We start from the raw sequence: 19119 nt of genomic DNA, 5'->3' as shown, positions 1-19119 counted from the left end.
GGATATTTGGAGTATTGCTGCATTCCATTTAGTGTTCGTTCCATTGAATTGTCTAATGGTGTAGTTATTATCAGTGCTTTTGGTGAAGATAAACCATTTCATATACAGAAAGACCTCACAGATGATAAAACATGGAAAGAAAGGTGATTGTTTATACAACAAGACAACTACACTAAATAATTTTAGGAAAATATTGATAATATTATCAAAGATATAAAATTACAAAGACATTCTTGTCTGGGGATAATATTTTATTTTTGATAAGGTTGTTCCCCAAAAAAGAAAGATTTCTTTGTGGAAAGAGGTTTGATTCCTACTTGGAGCTTTTTTAGTGAGACTTTACAGCATTATTCTATTTACAGCATTACAACTTTATTCTAATAATGGGTCTGTATTTTGAAGGATTTCTATGAACATTATTCTATTTACAGCATTACAACTTTACAGCATTATTCTATTTGTATGATAGGTGGTGCTCCTTCCAGACAGTATTTACTTCATCAAAATAAGCATAAATAATCAAAAATATTAAATATAGGAACTTATATTTAATATGTTCCTATAAATATTTGTCACCTTAAGTGGTGCAGCAGGGAAATGCTTGACTAGCAAGCAGAAGGTTGCCAGTTCAAATCCCCACTAGTACTAAACTGTGCAGCAGCGATATAGGAAGTTGCTGAAAGGCATCATCTCATACTGTGCAGGAGGAGGCAATGGTAAACCCCTCCTGCATTCTACCAAAGACAACCACAGGGCTCCGTGGGCACCAGGAGCCGAAACTGACTTGACGGCACACTTTAAATACTGTTTGGAAGGAGCACAATCTATCATACAAATGGAATACTGTCGTAAAGTTGTGTGTCTCACTGAATAAGCTCCAAGTAGGAATCAAATCCCTCTCCAAAAAGAAAAACATTCTTTGCAATGTATATGCTCCTTTTCAGGTCTAAATCCTTCAGTTTTGCTTCTGCCTTGTTTTTATTGTATTTAAATGTGAAGTGTAAGAAAGTAAAAATCCAATTTTATCAATAGAATAGAATTGTAAAATACACTTACTTACTTCCATGTTTATGGAGTGTGTGTGTGTGTGTGTGTGTGTGTGTGTGTGTGTGTACATGCATGTTGTATATCTATAGTGGCACATAATAATGCACATGTGCGCACACTGCCTTGATACCGCTGCCCAGGACAAAACTCATTCCGCTCACTGATTTTAAAAACCAGAGGGAACACTGCATGGATCTCCACCATCCCATCTCTCTTGAGCTCCCGTCTGATCTTTTAAAAACCCATAAATCCCACACTGCTTCGTGACTAGATCTTCATCCAAGCAAAAGTAAATACTACTTCAAAGCCGACATACAACAAGATGGAACACTAGGCAATTTGCAAGTGAATTTGATGGAGCTTCAGCAACCTCAACAGCCATTGCTGTCTCTCCTTCCTCTTGGAAGCATGGTGGGCGCAGCCTGAGATCAGTACTGGCTCTTAATGAGGCTAATCCACATGAGTCTGCTCAACTACTCCCAGACTCCATCTGAAACAAAAAGTTTTTAGAGCTCTTATACCATTCCCAGCTGCTAGTACCACCATCACTATATACTTTTTATGATTTTGCTCTGCTTAACATTCAGCTCGATGGAGAGTCTGAACCATTCAAAAGCTTGCTATGTGGTGTCCTTTTGATTGTTGCTAATAGGCAGTGACCTTCACTGTTTTTCAAATGGGGGCCATTTGGGGGGGGGGAACACCCAACTTCAGCGTGAGATCTATTTCCCACTGTGCTGTTCTCCACACAGTACTACCCTTTTCTCAGTGGGGGAAGGCCCTTTGAAAGATACAGAGCCCTCTCTTAAGGACTCTAGGAGCGAAGTAGCAGGAAAGGCTACACTTTTCCCAGCATTCCATGCAGGTCTTCCAAGATGATGTAGGGGCCAGTGTTCCCTCTAACAGGGATTCTCAGATGTTGTTGACTACAACTCCCATAATCCTCAAGCAAAAGCCATTGAAGCTGGGGGGTTGGGGAGTTGTAGTTAACAACATCTGGGAATCCCTGTTAGAGCCAACACTGGTTGGGATTCAAGAGGGCTCCATTTCCCTTAAAGGGAAACTCCCCCAGTGCTGGGGGAAAGCACAGCATTGCCCAGTGAGAATGGTCATCTTTGCATGGTGCCAGGGGAATACTCTGCATTCAGCTTTGGCAGAAATTTCACAGGCCCAATAAACAATTAGTCAGGGGGCTTCACTCAGGGTTGTTGAGGGTCACAACTTGTAAGGTCTCTTCCTTACAATGAAGAACACTGGCTTAAGGTAAAGATAAAGTGCGCCGTCAAGTCGGTGTACTGCATGGTTAATACACTTTCACAAAATCTTCTGAACTCCCAACAGTTAGATAAGCCCCCAATCATTAGAACTGCCCCAAAGCATGCTACCAAAAAGCCAACCAAAACCTCATGAATTCAAACTAGCAGGGAAGCAGTCAACAACAATGCCACTTATGGTGCTTGGGACTCAAAGGACAGTTCCCCAAATGCATATCACAAGTGCCTTTTCCATCTCACAGTGTGTCTGTTGAATACTGTAAAGAGTGATATACAACGCAGTCCTTTTCAAATGAAATGGACATCCTGATCAATCTGGTTCTTTTATATTCTGTTTACAGAATACAGATCATTAATATCCTGCACATGGCATCACAGGTCAACTGAATCTAGGGCCTCACCATTCATGCCATTTTGTCTTCTGTAGGAACTGTGTTTCAAAGGAGTCCTGGGAAGGCATAAATAATGGACAAGATCCGCCTTGGAAATCCACCTCAGCTTCTCGGGAAAGAGCCAAGGGCACAGGTTGGGAGGATGCGAATATTCACAGAAATCCTTTGAAACACAGACCCATAGAGGGGGAAATTACCCCAATGAGATATTTTTCAAGGGTCCCCTTAAAAATGTTCAATTCATTCAGTCAAAATTTTAGCGCACCAGCCCAGCAGCCAACCAAACCAATCAGCCCCCGGATTTGAAAATTACATGTGTTCAAGAACTCACCATCTGTGGAAATCCTTAAGCCACGACTGGAGAGATTTCTACATGCCATGTTTTAATACAGCCCAGATCAAGAATCTGAATGAAGCCAGACAATGCAAGTTCAATGCAAGCGGTTCCTTCTAGCGAGATCCTCCTCTGGCAGGCATGTCACCCTTCTAGTTGGCTGGCAACCAACCAAGAAGTTCCGCGGCACCTTCCTTTTGGTCCATGCGGGATGGGTAAGTAGATTTGGGAATCACAGCACAGCATCTCAGCATGGCTGCATTGCACTCCGTTACATGAGTTCATATTGATATACAACTCCCAGAATATGAAGCAACGGCTTCAGGAAAAGCAAAGGCACAATTCACACTTCACTATGGTATCCACACCCCTGAGGGCTCAAATAAAATTAACACAGTGATGCCCAAGAAGTCAGAAATCCATTACTTCCTCCCAAAGTCTCTCAATGAAGAAAAGGAACCAACTGCTTTCAAACAGGTGGACCAACATCCTAGGTATGAAAGCAAAGCAGACAAAAACATCCCGATTGCAGAGCTTGTACCAACTAGATGCTTCTTTTGTGCATCCAGCACAGCATCTTTACCAGCAGAAAGCCATGTCTCAACAGAGGGGATCCAACATAAGGTCTTAAAGAGTACTGGGGGTAGAACTCCAACTCAGTAGAAGAGAGACGAGCTGGTCTTGTGGTAGCAGGCACCAACTGTCTCCTTTGCTAGGCAGGGTCTGCCTTGGTTTGCATTTGGATGGGTGACTTCACATGAGCACTGTGAGATATTCCCCTCGGGGGGGGGCATAGCTCAGTGGACTTGCATGCAGAAGGTCCCACCACTCCCTGGCATCTCCAGGCAGGGCTGGGAAAGACTCTTATCTGAAACCCCAGAGACTAGAGCTGCTGCCGGTCAATGCAGACTATACTGAACTAGATGAGCCAATGGTCTGACTTGGTATAAGGCAGCTTCCTATGTTCCTAGCATCTGTTCTGCATGCAGAAGGTCCCAGGTTCAATCCCTGGTGTCTGCAAGTAGGACTGGGAAAGGAGCGTCGGGAACCCTGGAGAGCCTCTGCCAATCCGTGTAGACAGCAGGCGGACGAATGGTCCGATTCAGTATGAAGCCGTTTCCTATGTAAGTAGGCTCAGCATGGCTGATCTGCAGTGCCTAACCTTTTGGTATCCCTATAGGCCTAACCTTTTTCAGTGCCAGGACCACAGCGTCTCTCCTTAGCTCTTCTGCAGGCTCCATGTGATCTGGCCCCGAACTCCCCTTTCAAGGACGCCACTAATTGCTATTTTCACAGAAAGAGCTTGCCTAAGCATTTTCACTCATACACATGCTGGTACCCAAAAATGGGAGCTGTGAATGGATTTCCAAGAGTCAGCTTTTTAAACTGCATACAAGCATGTACACACATACACACCCTGACCAAAGCTTTTGTGCTTTCATGGGCATACGAACACAGCCAAGGAAGCCATCTCCTTCATCCTCATCCAGATTCCTTGAGCAGATCTGCTTTGCCAGGTCCACAAAGATGTAATTGAGAGATCAATGACAGCACTAAGGATGATGTCAAGCAGCAAGATAACTTGTTCTTATATCGGTGGTCTATAAGTGGGACATATGCCCACCTCCATGCATTGTTCCCTGTGGATCCTTCCACACCCCAAAGCTTGTCCATTGTTTGGCCCCTATCCAGAGAACTGCAGCAGAAAGACAAAGTCTGAAGACTAGAGGATTTAAGGAGACCGGAATAATTGATCAATTTCCAGCCTCTATACCAGGCTTCAGGTTTCCCCGTGTCTAGCCCTATCCCAAGCTCTCTTCCAGGCTGCATAAAAATCAACCATTCCTTTTAAAAAGAAATAATTAATTCTGATTAAAAATATATGAAGCAGAGTTTAAAATGTAAATTGGATGCTTTAAAAATCAGTTACATGAAGTGTCCCTTAAGATAACCTGGTTTAAAATAAGAGTTGCTGTATTAAACAAACACAAGGCTTGTTCACATGACTCTAAACCAGGCTTCCCTAAACTGCGGCCCTCCAGATGTTGCTGAACTACAACTCCCAGCGTACCCAGCCACAATAAATTGTGGCTAGGGATGCTGGGAGTTATCGTTCAGCAACATCTGGAGGGTCGTAGGTTGGGGAAGCCGTCTCTAAGCAGTGTCAGAGGAGCACTCAGACAGGGTCGGAGAGCTGTGCATGGTGCCAATCCAGGACCGTGCGAACTCAAAAAGCAAGGTAGGAGGAGGGGAGAATGACTGTGTGGGAGGCAGGATCTGGGTGGGGAGGGCACACCCATCCTACCCAGCTCCCGCCTCCCACATGATCACTCTCTCCTCCTGCTGCCTTGATGTTTGGTTTCCATGGCCACTGATCGCGAGTGCGCCTGGCTCTCCTGCCCTGACAGGGCATCCCTCCGACCCAATTTGTCTGTATTTGTAACACCTTAAAACTGAAACTGAGCCTCTGTCAAAATACACCGAGTCCAAGCTTGCTTTCCAATGTTACACATAAATGAGGAACAAAAATAGGTCACCTTCAAAGTCAAGCATTATCAATATTGTACATAGTAACAAATACTGTGACCAACATCTTGACTGATGCTGTGCTCGAGCAAGGACATTGCGCTCACACAAGGCTGTGGCGCCATGGCTGTGGCACACAAGGTAGTTGCACTAAGTTTAGAGCTTGTGGTCCAGACTCGTATGGCGCTAACCTGTAGCATGCCTCGTGTGTTTTGCAGGTAACTTTTGTGCAAGAGCGCAAGAGTGCAAAGGCACAATTCCCAAAATCACTGTGATTTAGCACAACCACGCCATCTTCTTGCACTAGCACTCTTGAAACAAAATCTTCAAATAAGTCATCTTGCTCATTTGGACATGTCTAAAGCTAAAGTTGTGCCGTCAAGTTGGTGTCGACTCCTGGCGACCACAGAGCCCTGTGGTTTTTCATTGGTAGAATACAGGAGGGGTTTACCATTGCCATCTCCTGTGCAGTATGAGATGATGCCTTTCAGCATCTTCCTATATCGCTGCAGCCCGATATAGGTGTTTCCCATAGTCTGGGAAGCATACCAGCGGGGATTCGAATCGGCAACCTCTTGCTCCCTAGGCAAGATATTTCTCGCTGTCTACAGAGAGCCAAAGAAGAAATACAGGAGAACCTCATTACTCGCAGGGGTTCAGTTCCTCACCTACTACCACGAGTAACGGAACTGCAAATAATGAGGCTTTACAGCTATGGGGAAAGTGGGATTAGGTTCCAGGGTGGAGGGAAATGTTTTGGGTTTTTTAAAATGCCACCAAATGACTCAGAACCTACTGTGGCTCACCGGTCCCCTATGTGCCCAGGAATGCCCCCCCCCAAAAGAAATGCCTCCAACCCCCCCGTGAAAACACACAGGGAAAAGCCCTTAAAAAAAAAGAAAGAAATTAGCCACAAAATGGCTACTTGAGACAAAATGGAGGGCAGAAGTGACCTCTATTGTCACTTCCAGTCCTCTAGGAACCACGGATATGTGGATTTTAACCCTATAATATCCACAGATATTTGAAACAGGTGCCTATTAGACACCCCACGCATACGTGAAATTGCAAATAGTAGTTCCGCAAATAACAAGGTTCTCCTGTACTCAATTTCAGAACTGCTCCCCAAAGCATATTTAAATTCAATCGCACAAAAATTTGTAGGCTGCACTACCAGAGGTTTTGAAACATGCTCCTGAGCAGTATAAGGGCTCTATTTAGTTGAAAGCATATATTTTAAAGTATTACAGTGATCAATCAATATGCAGGTTTGTTTAGGAAATAAATGAATTACAACACTGGAGATATAAGTCAATGGGCAGGATCCAAACTAAGCTAGTCATGACTAAGAACCAATGAAATAAAATAGATATATTAGCCATGGATAACTTAAATCTCATTAATTTAAATATGACCCAATTATGACTAACTTAGTCTAGATCTTGCTCAGTGACTTAAAAACCATTCTTTTTTTCTTGGAGACTTAAATCATGATTTAAATCAATTATTAAAATAGCCTTGATATAAAAATTGATCCACCTTGCCCTTTTTGCATTTAAAAAATGTACTTTTTGCACACCCAAAAGCATAATTCATGGCCAGCCTTCCAAAGAGGATGCTTGAGAAATGCCAACAGACCCGATTCACAATCAGTGGTGGGCATTCCATCACACAGGCAGATTATCACACTTAATTTTTTGTCATTTGGCTTTCCATCTGAAATATGTGAGAACTAGATGAGAACCAAGAACTACACAAAAACCAGCAGGAATGCAAGAAATCCTATTTCAAAGCTAAACCTGAAGTATTGGACTCTTCTTATTCAGGGATAAACAATGTTAAGAAGCCCCATATCCATCAAAAAGGGGCAGTAGACCTTTCCTCCATGAATTTGTCTGATCCCCTTTTAAAGCTATCTAAGTCAAAAGCCAGCACCACACTATGGCAACAGATTCCATAAATCAGTCGTGTGGCATATGAAGAAATATTTCTTTTTGTCACGAATCTCCTGCCAATCAATTTCCTGACTGAACAACTTCACCAGTATTTAGTGGGTTCAGAAACATTACAGTGTTTAGAATTTCAATATATCGAGCAACAAAATATACAGTTTTGAGTAGTGCAAATAGAACATTCATTCTTGAGGGTAAGGGATTCACATTCTGAAGGGGGAAATTTCCAAAATCCATTTACATGCTCTTTTCTTCATGGGATATGCCAGCCAAAAGACTCCAAGCATGTAACCTATTTTCACTGGGTAGCCTTCATGACAAAGTCCCACTGAAAATAACACTTCAGTTAGTCATGACTAACTTGTCCCATTGGCTGACACACGAAGGAAAGTTACGCAAAATATACCCATTGCCTAACTAGTCCTTTTAATGTCAATGGGACTATTTTGAACTACTTTCTATTTTTGAACTACTATTTTTGAACTACTGAGCGAGCGTGGTATAGTGGTTAGAGTGCTGGACTAGGACCGGGGAGACCCGAGTTCAAATCCCCATTCAGCCATGAAATTAGCTGGGTGACTCTGGGCCAGTCACCTTTCTCTCAACCTAACCTACTTCACAGGGTTGTTGTGAGGAGAAACTCAAGTATGTAGTACACCGCTCTGGGCTCCTTGGAGGCAGAGCAAGGTATAAATGTAAAAATAAATAAAAATAAATAGTATGTCAGTCACTGATTTCAATGGTGCTTCGTTGTAACTAACTAGTTTGGATGCTGCCCACTCTTTCAACATTGGTATAAGCTCAGGATAGACAACCTTTGGCACTCCAGATGTTGCTGAACGACAACTTCCAGTATCCCCAGTCACAATGAATTGTGGCTGGGGATAATGGGAATTGTATTTCAGCAACATTAAAACATGGAATGTTTTACATTGTTTTAGTTCATTGTTTTATTGTATTTACTGTTGTAAACCACTTAGAGCCTTGGAGTCAGGCAGTGCATAACTTAAATAAATAAAATTGGGAGTGCCAAATGTTGCCTATCCCTGGTATAAGCTCTTTGTATCCCTTTTCCGGCCACCTAATGGCACAGCGGGGAAATGACTTGACTAGCAAGCCAGAGGCTGCCAGTTCGAATCCCCACTGGTATGTTTCCCAGACTATGGGGATGTTTCCCCATGTATGTTTCCCAGACTATGGGAAACACCTTTATCAGGCAGCAGTGATACAGGAAGATGCTGGAAGGCATCATCTCATACTGCACGGGAGATGGCAATGGTCAACCCACACACTTGGGTTTGGGTCCATATAAGCTCTTTTTACTCCTGGTACAAAGCAAGGATTCCTCATCTCTTCTCACAAATGTCATAAATCCCCAAACCTTAGAGCACAAAACCCCAAGTGCAGTTGAATTTCTGATAAATTCTGCTTTCTTTTTTTAAAAGAAAGCCCCTAGTCCTCTTGATTATTACACTATATCGAATACCACACAGATTGTGGCCACAGAACAGCAGTTCCCATCCCCCAAGAACTCATGGTGCCAGCACATCCTTTAGACAACATGGAGAGAGTGGAATATCAAACAGTGTAACCAGAAGACATTATGAAGCTCAAGTATGACTGCACATATTTGTTCCATCTTTCATCATCTATTCCATTTCTATGATTCAGATCCTCAAATAATTTAGAACTGGTTTCCAAAGGAATGCAAGGAAACACAGGCTGCAGAGAAGTTGCTATGCTCCTCTCTGAAACCATGAAATTGCTCTTTCCCAAAAAAAGGAAAAAAGAAAGCAATCAATGCTGTGTCTCAATGCTAAATTCCCAAGATAGATAGAAAATTGCTTTCTTGCATTTATTAAACACCTGAAAAACAAGGGAGGCAGCCGACCATTTAAATCAGAGATGAATTTTAAAAACTGCATTTTAGCAGCCAATTTAGGAGACACGTTTCCAGTTAAAATAAAAAGCCAACTCTGGCATGAACATCTCTCTGAGTCATCCTGGTGGAATTCCCCCTTCAGCCTATGCTCTGTTTTTTATTTGCTGTCGTTGCCAATAGGATGTCATTATTACTTAATACTTGCAGTTCAGAGCACTTGACTATGTTGTCAGATAAGCAGTTGAGAAGCGGTGACTTAAGTAAACAAGACAGATACCCTTTTTAACCTTTTCAAAATGCCAGGTCCCTAGATCCATGCCTGCAAAATACAGGGCCCACTTCAAAACTGCAATTAACTATCGTTTATATTAATTGGGCTCTTGGGGAATCAACAGGTTTCCCTTCCCAGGCTGAAGTCGGGAAGCAGAGAAACAGCCAAGAGACACCAAAACCAAACAGGCCATCGGGAAAAGAAACATGAAGCCCTTTTTCCACTTGCCTCTTTCAACAGCTTAAGAGTAGGTGGTTGATCATCACATTTGTGAAGGGGGCTGAAGACCCCCCCTCAAGTTACGTGGGAGGGACACTTCTCCAATTTCAACAACCAATCCTGGAAAGAAAAGTTTTCATGGGGGGGCGGATGGCCCCAGGCCAAGTTCCTTTCATAAGCAAATACTAAGACAATAGCATGATTCATATTCCTGAATTTAAGCAAGCACCTAAGCTACATATGCAAGATCAAAGAGCAGAAGCAGGCAGCAAAGGGACAACTGAAGAAGACAGCTACAAGAGAAGGAGAACAACGAGTCTGGAGCGAGCCTTACCTTCAGTCAGCCAAGCTTCTTGAAACTGGACCAGCTCCTGGAAAAGATCTAGAAGGGAAGAGGACAAAGCGTGGTGACCACAGAGCGTGGAACAGCAACCCACACAGAAAGAAGACCGGTTAAGAGCAACAGGAGTATATAGTCAGAGGAGAGATGCCACCTCGCAAGTCTACCAGTACCTCCCCAACAGCTCTTCAAGCCCATGAGCTTAACCACGACTACCACTATCCAGGCTTGGACTGGCCCACAGGGCATATTCCCAGGGCACCCCACCCACGGGGCGACCCTGCACCCAGCCGCACTCGGCAGCAATGAATACTCCCACCCTTAAGTACCCATTCTGCGCAAAACCCGGCACCCCCCCCCACACACACATTCCACCACCCTCTCAGTGCCCCTAGTCTGGCCCTGCCACTACACACACACACACACACACACACACACACACCCCATACACTAAACAAGTTGTTCTAAGTAGGACTAATGGAGCCAACTTTTCCTCTTATTTTAAAATGGTGGGTCTTACCTTGGACTGTGTGTCCCACATGCTTTCAGTTTGGTTTCTATCCAACTGTCCGCATATGGGTTACAAAGGGGTATTGCCTATACCTTGAGTGGGTGCCATCTTGAAACAAGATGGCAGTTCAGCCCAAAAAACCCTCAAAAAAACACCTTCATTTGGACTAGGACTCCCTCCCCTGCACTGTATATTTGGTTCGCATCAGAGATTGTAGACATAAAGGTTATTGGAGAGGAAGAGAGAGAGAGAGAGAGAGAGAGAGAGAGAGAGAGAGAGAGAGAGAGATCTCATAAGCCTTCTTCCCTTTGGAAAATTTACTAAAAAAACACCATCATTGGATTCCAGATTCCTATCCTACACCATCACAAGCTTCTACATTTGTGCCCTGTTCCCCAATCTAGACGGCCAAGAATCTCTGGACATCCAAGTGAAAAGCACTATGAACAGCCAGAGTAGAAGGAAGAGCATGTGTGTACACATATGCATTGTGGAGGGGAGGAATGCAATTGAAACCATCCAGGTTACAAAGGAAGGATAATATTAAGAGCAACTGCTCCCAATTCCGTGCATCACTTCCGAACATCCTCAAAGATGATGTGTCTGTATCGGAACAGAAGGAGGCAGGCTGCAACCAAGACTCTGTCTGCCTGGACATTTGGGGAATCGCCACCTCCAAAGGATATCAAACTTAGTGGTTGTTGTTGTTGTTTAATGTGATGGAGAGCAGCGAGTCCTGATGTAAGAAAGGAATTGCCCATGAAGGAACTGGGAGTCCATAGGGGTTTGAGTGAACAAATAGGGGTTATGGGGACAGATACATCCGCTTTCGAGAAAGAATGTCCTGAAAGAGATCTATTCTTCGCTCTTCTGCCCTCCCTAGAAAACCCAAGATATCTTGAGTTTTTGGCTGTAGGAACACAGCAGCCATCAATAACAGGGCTGTAGTCAAAAGGGGGTGTTCAAGGATAATGAAGAAAAACCTGTAGGCGGGGGGAGATCTCTGAAGGATCAGGCCCTTTTCAGAGGTGTCGGAATAGAAACAATGAATATGGTCTAGTAGACAGCACACTGACCTCAGAAAACCAAAACCCATGACATGTGACATAGCTTTGAGGAAGGCACATGCTCCCCCAGCCTCAGTTCCTCATTCTGTAAAATTGGAATAATTGTTTGAGCTAACATTTCTGATGAAAACCTCACACTAGCATCCTGTTATTCAGTCACAAGAGGCTTCGTGGGTGATCTGTAGCCCAAGTGATCCCCACAGATCATACCATCCATCTCTCATGGGTGCCCCCAAACTCCCACCCCGCCACACACCTTCCGAGTCTGGCACATGGGGTGCCCCTGGATCCATGGCTTTCCTTCGCACAGCCATCACAACTCTGCCCGCCAGGGTTCCATTTCCTGATGGTTTCTGCAAGAAAACACAAAGCCCAACATGGAGCAGGTCAAGCCTTGGGCTGGTTGCAAGGCTGAAGGGCAGCGTGGTGTAGTGGTTAGAGTGCTGGACTAGGACCGGGGAGACCCGAGTTCAAATCCCCATTCAGCCATGATACTTGCTGGGTGACTCTGGGCCAGTCACTTCTCGCTCGGCCTAACCTACTTCACAGGGTTGTTGTGAAAGAGAAACTCAAGTATGTAGTACACCGCTCTGGGCTCCTTGAAGGAAGAGCAGGATATAAATGTAAAATAATAATAATAATAATAATAATAATAATAATAATAATAATAATAATGGCTGACCAGCAGAAGCAGGCAAAGGTAGCTAGGAGCTGGCTTGCAGGTGCAAGAGCGAGCTGTGGCCTTGTACCCACCTGTGCAGAAGTGTAAGGCACTTGCTGGTCCAGATACCCTTTCATCCTCCCATCAGCCATGGGTGCAAACTCCTCACTGGCATGGAGGGAGGAAGCGGATCCTGCAAGAAGAGACACAAAAAGAGTGACACAAGGAAGCAGATGGGGGCACTTTAAAGCACCTCTGCAGGCAGAGTGCATTTTACCAAATATAGGAATTCCCTACAAGACAGAGGGACAATCCAGTGGATGGTTTGGTTCATGCCCAGAGAGGACAAATGTGCAAGTCAGGGTCACACCACCAGCCCTCTCTTGATGGCTCCAAGCAGAAACACCCGACTGGAATGTTACTCCTTTCCCACCCCAAGAGAAACCCCAAAGACCAAATGCGGTGGGAAAGGATGCTTAACAGGAGCAGAGTCTTCTGGGGAACAGTCTTCTTGTGGTCTCTTATTACTATGTGCCACCCATGTGTGGAAGGGTAGCATAGAGATTAGACATATCCATAACCCCCAAGGACCTCCCGCCCTCCCTCCCTCCCTCCCACCAGCCAGCCCAGCTCCCATTCTGCTCCTGGCCCACATGGCCCCAGCTGCCCTGCCCTCCTCTGCCGGGTGCTCCCACTCCTCTCGCCCCTGCGATCCTCCCCTACCCACCTTCTCAACCCAATTCCCCCCCCCCGCAACCTTTTCTCTTCGCCCATCTCCGGGCTTTCACACTTTAGGGAATGCTAAGCCCACACTCCAGTCGACTCACTGGTCCCTCTGCCTGACCCACCAGAAATAATACCCATCTTTGCTTAACCCCGCTTTTTATTTCTACCTCACCTCCCTTACCCTAATGCCCCTACCCGCCATCATGCACTCGGTCTCCGTTCTTACTTGGCTCTCTTTCTATTAACACCCCCGCCCCCCCCAAAGCCCCCAATTGATCTCTCCTACTCCCACCCCCACCCCCTAGCATCTCAATCCTTGGATCTCCGTCTTTTCCACATCCTGACTCCCAGTCCAAAACCAGCACACCACAGCCCGCCCCCCCAAATAGGCCACATAGTTCTTTTTCACCGTCTCCTTTTCTTCCCCCACCCGCCAGTACATCCACTAAAACTTCTGCGGTGAGACATGAAAATACCGCCCCATATCCATGCAAACTTTCCCCTCCCCCTCCTCTTTCACCTGAGAGTGGAAAGTGAGGGGGGGGGGCGGTCAATTCAGGTCTTCCCGATCGGCCCGCGCCACAAGGCAGCTGGTCCCAAACAACAGGGATACGCTGCTTCTCGTGGGACGGAGCCGGGTAGAGTTGCTCCCGCCTCCAGCCTGGAGTCGTTTCCTCTTTCACAGAAACAGTGCCTGTTCTGTTTCTCTTTGTTTCATTGACTTTGTGAATGGAGGAGGGGGGGTGAGAATTCCCTTGGCTCGCTGAGACACGCCCAGCCAATCAAGGCTCAGCATGGCCCTCACTCAGTCGGGATGAGGCGTGGCGTGCGCGCTCTGAGCCAATCAGCATAAAGTACTCGAAGATTCATTCACTGCTGGAACTCCCATTCATAAAAAAACAAGAGCGCCCAAAGTTCATTCATAAAAGGCCTAAGAGAGAGAGAACGTGTCACGGTTTGTAGACACGATGACTGGGCTGCTATATAGATGGCGAGGCTTCTGTGTATATTCTCTGCTTGCTTTCCTCCGAGCTTCAAACTGGTTGCGCCGCTGGGTTTACAAGGGCCTTAATATTTTTGTACCCCCCCAACCACCTCCACCCTTCCCACCATCTGCACTAAAGGCGGAGGAGTGGATTAAAACCAATCCTCGTGGGGACGTGTATTTAGAAATGCAACATACGATTTTGAAAATGTAGCCATAACATAATTACTTGATTTGAAAATGCAGATTTTATTGAAATTCCTCCATTTCAAATTCCTAGAGGTTCCCTAGAGGAGGGGCAAGACCCTCTGCAGGGTTTTAAAAGACTGGCTTCCTGCTGCGTATACTCAAGATTCAGTTGTGGTAAATAGATTAGATTAGTAGATAGATAAATAGATAGATAGATTAGAGAGTGTATGTGTGTCGCTTAAGAGCCTTTGTCATTGCAGTTACTCTCTGAGCCTCATCATTTATTTATTTATTTGCTTATCTAGAGGACTGATGACTCGCTTCCCCACCTGCACCCCCACCCTCGTTGAGATTCTCACAGGGAGGAGCAGAATCTTAAACACTAAGATATGGGCAACAAAACAGACTAAAAGGACAAATCATAACCATGAAAGCAAACACACGCCATAAAAAGCCCACATGAGGACAACAATCTAAGGCAGCCACCCACTTAAAAGGAGCAGGCGCCTACACAGGGCCTCTCTCCTTGTCTAGCTGCCGAGGGCCCACAGTTGATGCCTGCCCTGTCCCCGTGGGGAGGATTGGGCCCAGTCCCAGCCAACATTTGGCAACCGCTAACTGGATGGGTTTCCGCTCCCCTTCCTCTGTGGGTTTCTTCTCATTCTCAGCAGACTGGCAGCAGCAAGGACAGTGTCCTAACTGGCGCCTTCTGCTGCCCATCATGTTTGGAATCCCCACAGAGTTCCATGTAGCATCAATACTTTGCGGCATTGATAGCAGGCAGCATCTCCCAGCTAGTACAGCATTGCGGGGGTGGCTGACCCATTCAGAATGAAAGAAACCTGCATCTGCCAGTTAACTGGGGATGGGAGCCAGGGGGGTCCACCCCATTAAGAAGAGACCCACTGAAGTTGCCAATCCTCCAGGATTGGCCTGGAATCTTCAGGAATCAGCATCAATCGCCAAGTCACTATTGAAAGCAACTGAAATATTTTAAGGGCTGCCAGGCTTGATATTATGGGGGCGGAGAATGGGGGGAAAATATGGGGGGGGGAACATCTCCAGGGCATTTTTCGCTTTACCGTGAGTTTATTGCGAGGCTTTTCTGTTAGTTCAAAGTTGCAAAAAAAAAAAAAAACCTGATGCAAAAAGTGGATTTTTTTACCTTGGATATACGACACTCGTTTACCCTGGATATTGGGCTTGGGCTACGCTCATAATGCACAATGAAAACCCCGAATTCTGTGTGACGTGCTCCCGCACTCCAGCCCCAATCTGGATTGGAGCCCCCTAGAGATGATTTTTGTAAAAGAAGAAAAAGGAGGAAGAGTCCTAATCACAGGATTCCAGATGTTACTCTTAAAGTAACCACTGTTATGATTCTGAGACAGTGCCTTCTCCCTAAGTACTTTCCCACTTTTTAAAATTTGTCCATGAAAACATTGTGCTGGTCCCATTCCAACCAGTGAGTTGCCACAAGATCTAGGTGCTCCTGAGGAAGAATCATGCGGTCTGAAACATGTAAGGGGGTGAACTCCCAGACTTACTTCCTCAATGGTGCCCGGATTTCCTAGCCAAAATTAGAAAATATTTTTATCTGGGCAAATCTAGAGTTCGCAAGATGGTAGATGCAAACTTCCAAATCATAAAGGATTCATCCTCCTCTGGATGTTTAAGGGAAGAATAGAGAGCATCCAGCTGGAAATGGTAGATAATCATTTGCACACAAGAGCTGTAATGGAGAACCAAGAGCTATAAAGAATCTATGTCGTTCTGTTTTTAATTTCCTAATCTTCTGGAATGGCATGATAAGTTTGCTGTTTTTTCACACTCAGAATATCTATATGTTCACCATATGAGGGTCCGAATTTTTTCCTGCTTGGCTAGTGGCTGTTTCTTGGTTTGTTTTCCCTGTGGTGTGCAGCAGGAGGGCCTCTACCCTTGAGTCTGCTGGAGGCATTTGCTGTGGACAAACTTTCATATCATGCACCTGTTTAAGTTGTGCCCGAGGAGGCTGGAGGTTGCCTGTGGACGTGATAAGTTGATCTTGTATGATGGTGGGGGTGGGTGGGTGACAGGAGGTTGGCGAGATGTTCTGGTTCCTTGCCACCTTATTTTACATAATATCAGTAGTGTGTTCTTTAAGTAATTAGGGTTGTCACTGGATAAAAGAAATTGTAGTTGGTTAATTATATGAGCTTCAGTCAATCTGCTAATTGAATTTGTATATGTTTGCATATGATAAAACAATCCTTTTCGAGCAATAAATTGAATAAGTGTGTCATAGCAAGCATCGTAACAGATCTGTCACATAGGAACCACTGTTTTTAGGTAGTGTTTGCAGTCTGCAGCTTTGAACATGAGTATGTATCCTATCTAGCGATTTTTCATGGTTGGTTAATTCGTAGTTTGTCCCTGTGGGGATCAACGCACCCTATCCAGCCCCAGCACAGCAACCTTCCAGTCACTGTTGCTGGAATTGGCCCTGTTTCTTTTAGACCATGAGTCCTTTGAGGACAGGGAGCCATTTTATATATATATCATTTATTTTTCTATGTAAACCGCTTTGTGAACTTTGGTTGAAGAGTGGTATATAAATATTTGTAGTTGTCGTCATAAAAGGGGGGAAGGAAAAAAAGGGGAAAGAGCAGGGGGAAAGGAGTTGTTTTTGAATAAAGCTTAGTTAAATAAACATAAGATTGCTTTGTGTTTAAGAGGGAAGCAGCTCTAAAACATTTGATGATGAGATTTTGAACCAGCAATGCGTATGAGCCTGAAAAGCCTGTGAAAGTTTCTGCATCTTCCTTTCATTGCATTACTGGCCGGGCCTACATTCCTGGACTGCTGTATTCTACTATCACTGCTGCTGATTGTTTCTCCAGCTTCCTGACTTAGACAACCCCTGAAGGTACTTTTTCCTTATCACTCCTGGACTCTCTTGTTCACTGGGTGCCCACTGCAGCATGGCTCAGATTCCACCACCATCTTTTTTGCTGTCCACCCCAGGAGAACCTGCTCTTCTCTAGAAACAATGGAGGGCCTATTTCTATTACCTCCTCACCATACAGACCCGTGATTCTACTCCGGCAAAGCAGAAGGTTATATTGCTTCACTGCCTGGACCAAAATATATATGATCATTTGCCCTTTCCTGCCTACTTGGAAGGGGATGCCAACCCCTAGGAAGCTGCTCTTCAAGCCTTAGATGTTCATTTCAAACCTACTTTGAATGTGATTGCTGAACGTTACAAGTTCTATTCTAGATCCCAACTACCTGGTGAATCTATTGATCAGTATGTCACAGTATTGTGTGCCTTAAGTGTAACCGGTAAGTTTCCCAACTTTACTGATGAAATGATCAGGGACCCGATTGTTATGAAAACAAACTGCTCCAGACTGCATTAAAAAACTGCTAATAGAAGGGAAACTTACCTTGGATAAAGTTATGGAGATGGCTAGGAGGGTGGAAAATGCTCTTCACTATGCCAAATCACTCTCTTTGGAACCCCAAACCCAACCCCCTGAAATCCATCCAGGCTGTTAGTCTAAATCCTTCCAAGCCCAATCTTCGCATATGGCTTTGTCCCAGAAAGTGGCAACACAAGAAAGGAGGAGCTACCACTGCTACTGATGTGGAGACTCTGCCCACAAAGCCAATTTTGCTCACTGTCCTGCACGGAGGGTCACTTGCAACAGGTGCAAGAAAACGAGACACTTTGCTAAGGTTTTCAAGTCTGCTGTCCACTCAGAGGCGTAGCAAGGTTGGAGTGGGCCCAGAGACAAGATTGTAAAATGCCCCCCCCTCCACTGAAGCTCAGCTCATGAAGTCAAGAAATCTTAAATGAGGCTGAATAGTGGTAACAAAAAGCATAGTAAAATTTATATACATATTGTGGACGATGCAAGTCATTTAATGGTACTAGAGAAAGACATGCTGTTCTGGTAGCTCCAGGTCTTAAGACTCACATCAATTTTGGAGGATAAATACAACTGAAGGAAGCCCGGGTGGGTGCGCATCTGGGGGAGTCAGTCATGTGACTTGCCTCTGGGGAGGCCCCCCAAGGCAGTGGGCCCCCAGACAACTGTCTCCCCTTGCCCTATTATAGTTATGCCCCTGTGTCCACTCCATTACTGATTCACCACATGACAAGGATGAGGCAGATGAACCACTTCCTGACAGTGTTTTAAGTGGGACAGGCTCAGCTCAGAGCCTGCTTCTCCACATTGTCAAGGTGAACTTAATGGCCATGAAGTGTGGATGCTGGCTGATACACTATCATTTCCCATGTGCTTTACAAGAAACTCCTTACTACATCAGATCTGCACCTGCAGCTTTCAGAAATCCACCCATGGGGAAATGGAAGTTCCCCTATAGAGGTGTGCACAAAACCAGAAAACAGTTTGGCTCGAATCAAATCAGACTCAAGCCAAAGCAGGTCGAGTTCAGTTTTGTGCACACTCAAGCTAGACACGATTCGGTTCGAACTGAACCCAGCTCGAGCTGACTCAGAAATTACTGGTAAATTAATTTACCAGTAAAATTACTAGATTCCCCTTTACCAGTAAAGTGGTGGTGGTGGGGGACCAGGGAGTTTAACTAAAACAAATTTGGGCAGGAGGGGAGTGAATTGTTACCTTTAAAAGTGGTGGTTGGGGCCATGGGAGTGGTTGGTGGTGGCGACAGCAGCTTCCCCCTTCCCCCTGCCATGGGAGCAGTCAGGGCTGGTTTGGGCCCAGTTCAGGC

At 45.1% G+C, this 19119-nt stretch overlaps 1 protein-coding gene across 2 annotated transcripts in view; it reads right to left on the bottom strand.

Annotated features, from left to right (window-relative positions):
- Positions 1-13904, bottom strand: part of ETV4 (ETS variant transcription factor 4) — a 40773-nt gene extending 26869 nt beyond the window's left edge. For both annotated transcript variants that reach the window (XM_053266012.1, XM_053266013.1), the window contains exons 1-4: positions 13723-13904; positions 12569-12669; positions 12072-12168; positions 10232-10279 (exon numbers count right to left, since the gene is read on the bottom strand). In XM_053266012.1, the coding sequence (XP_053121987.1) occupies positions 10232-10279; positions 12072-12168; positions 12569-12628 (205 nt within the window). In that variant the 5' untranslated portion in view covers positions 12629-12669; positions 13723-13904. The remainder of the gene's footprint in view (positions 1-10231; positions 10280-12071; positions 12169-12568; positions 12670-13722) is intronic.
- Between the last annotated feature and the right edge of the window lie 5215 nt (positions 13905-19119).

Source organism: Hemicordylus capensis, chromosome 6 (assembly GCF_027244095.1).
Source record: "Hemicordylus capensis ecotype Gifberg chromosome 6, rHemCap1.1.pri, whole genome shotgun sequence".
Taxonomy (NCBI): Eukaryota; Metazoa; Chordata; class Lepidosauria; order Squamata; family Cordylidae; genus Hemicordylus; species Hemicordylus capensis.
Note: the sequence above shows the minus strand (reverse complement) of the source record. Positions and strands in the feature narration are given on the sequence as shown.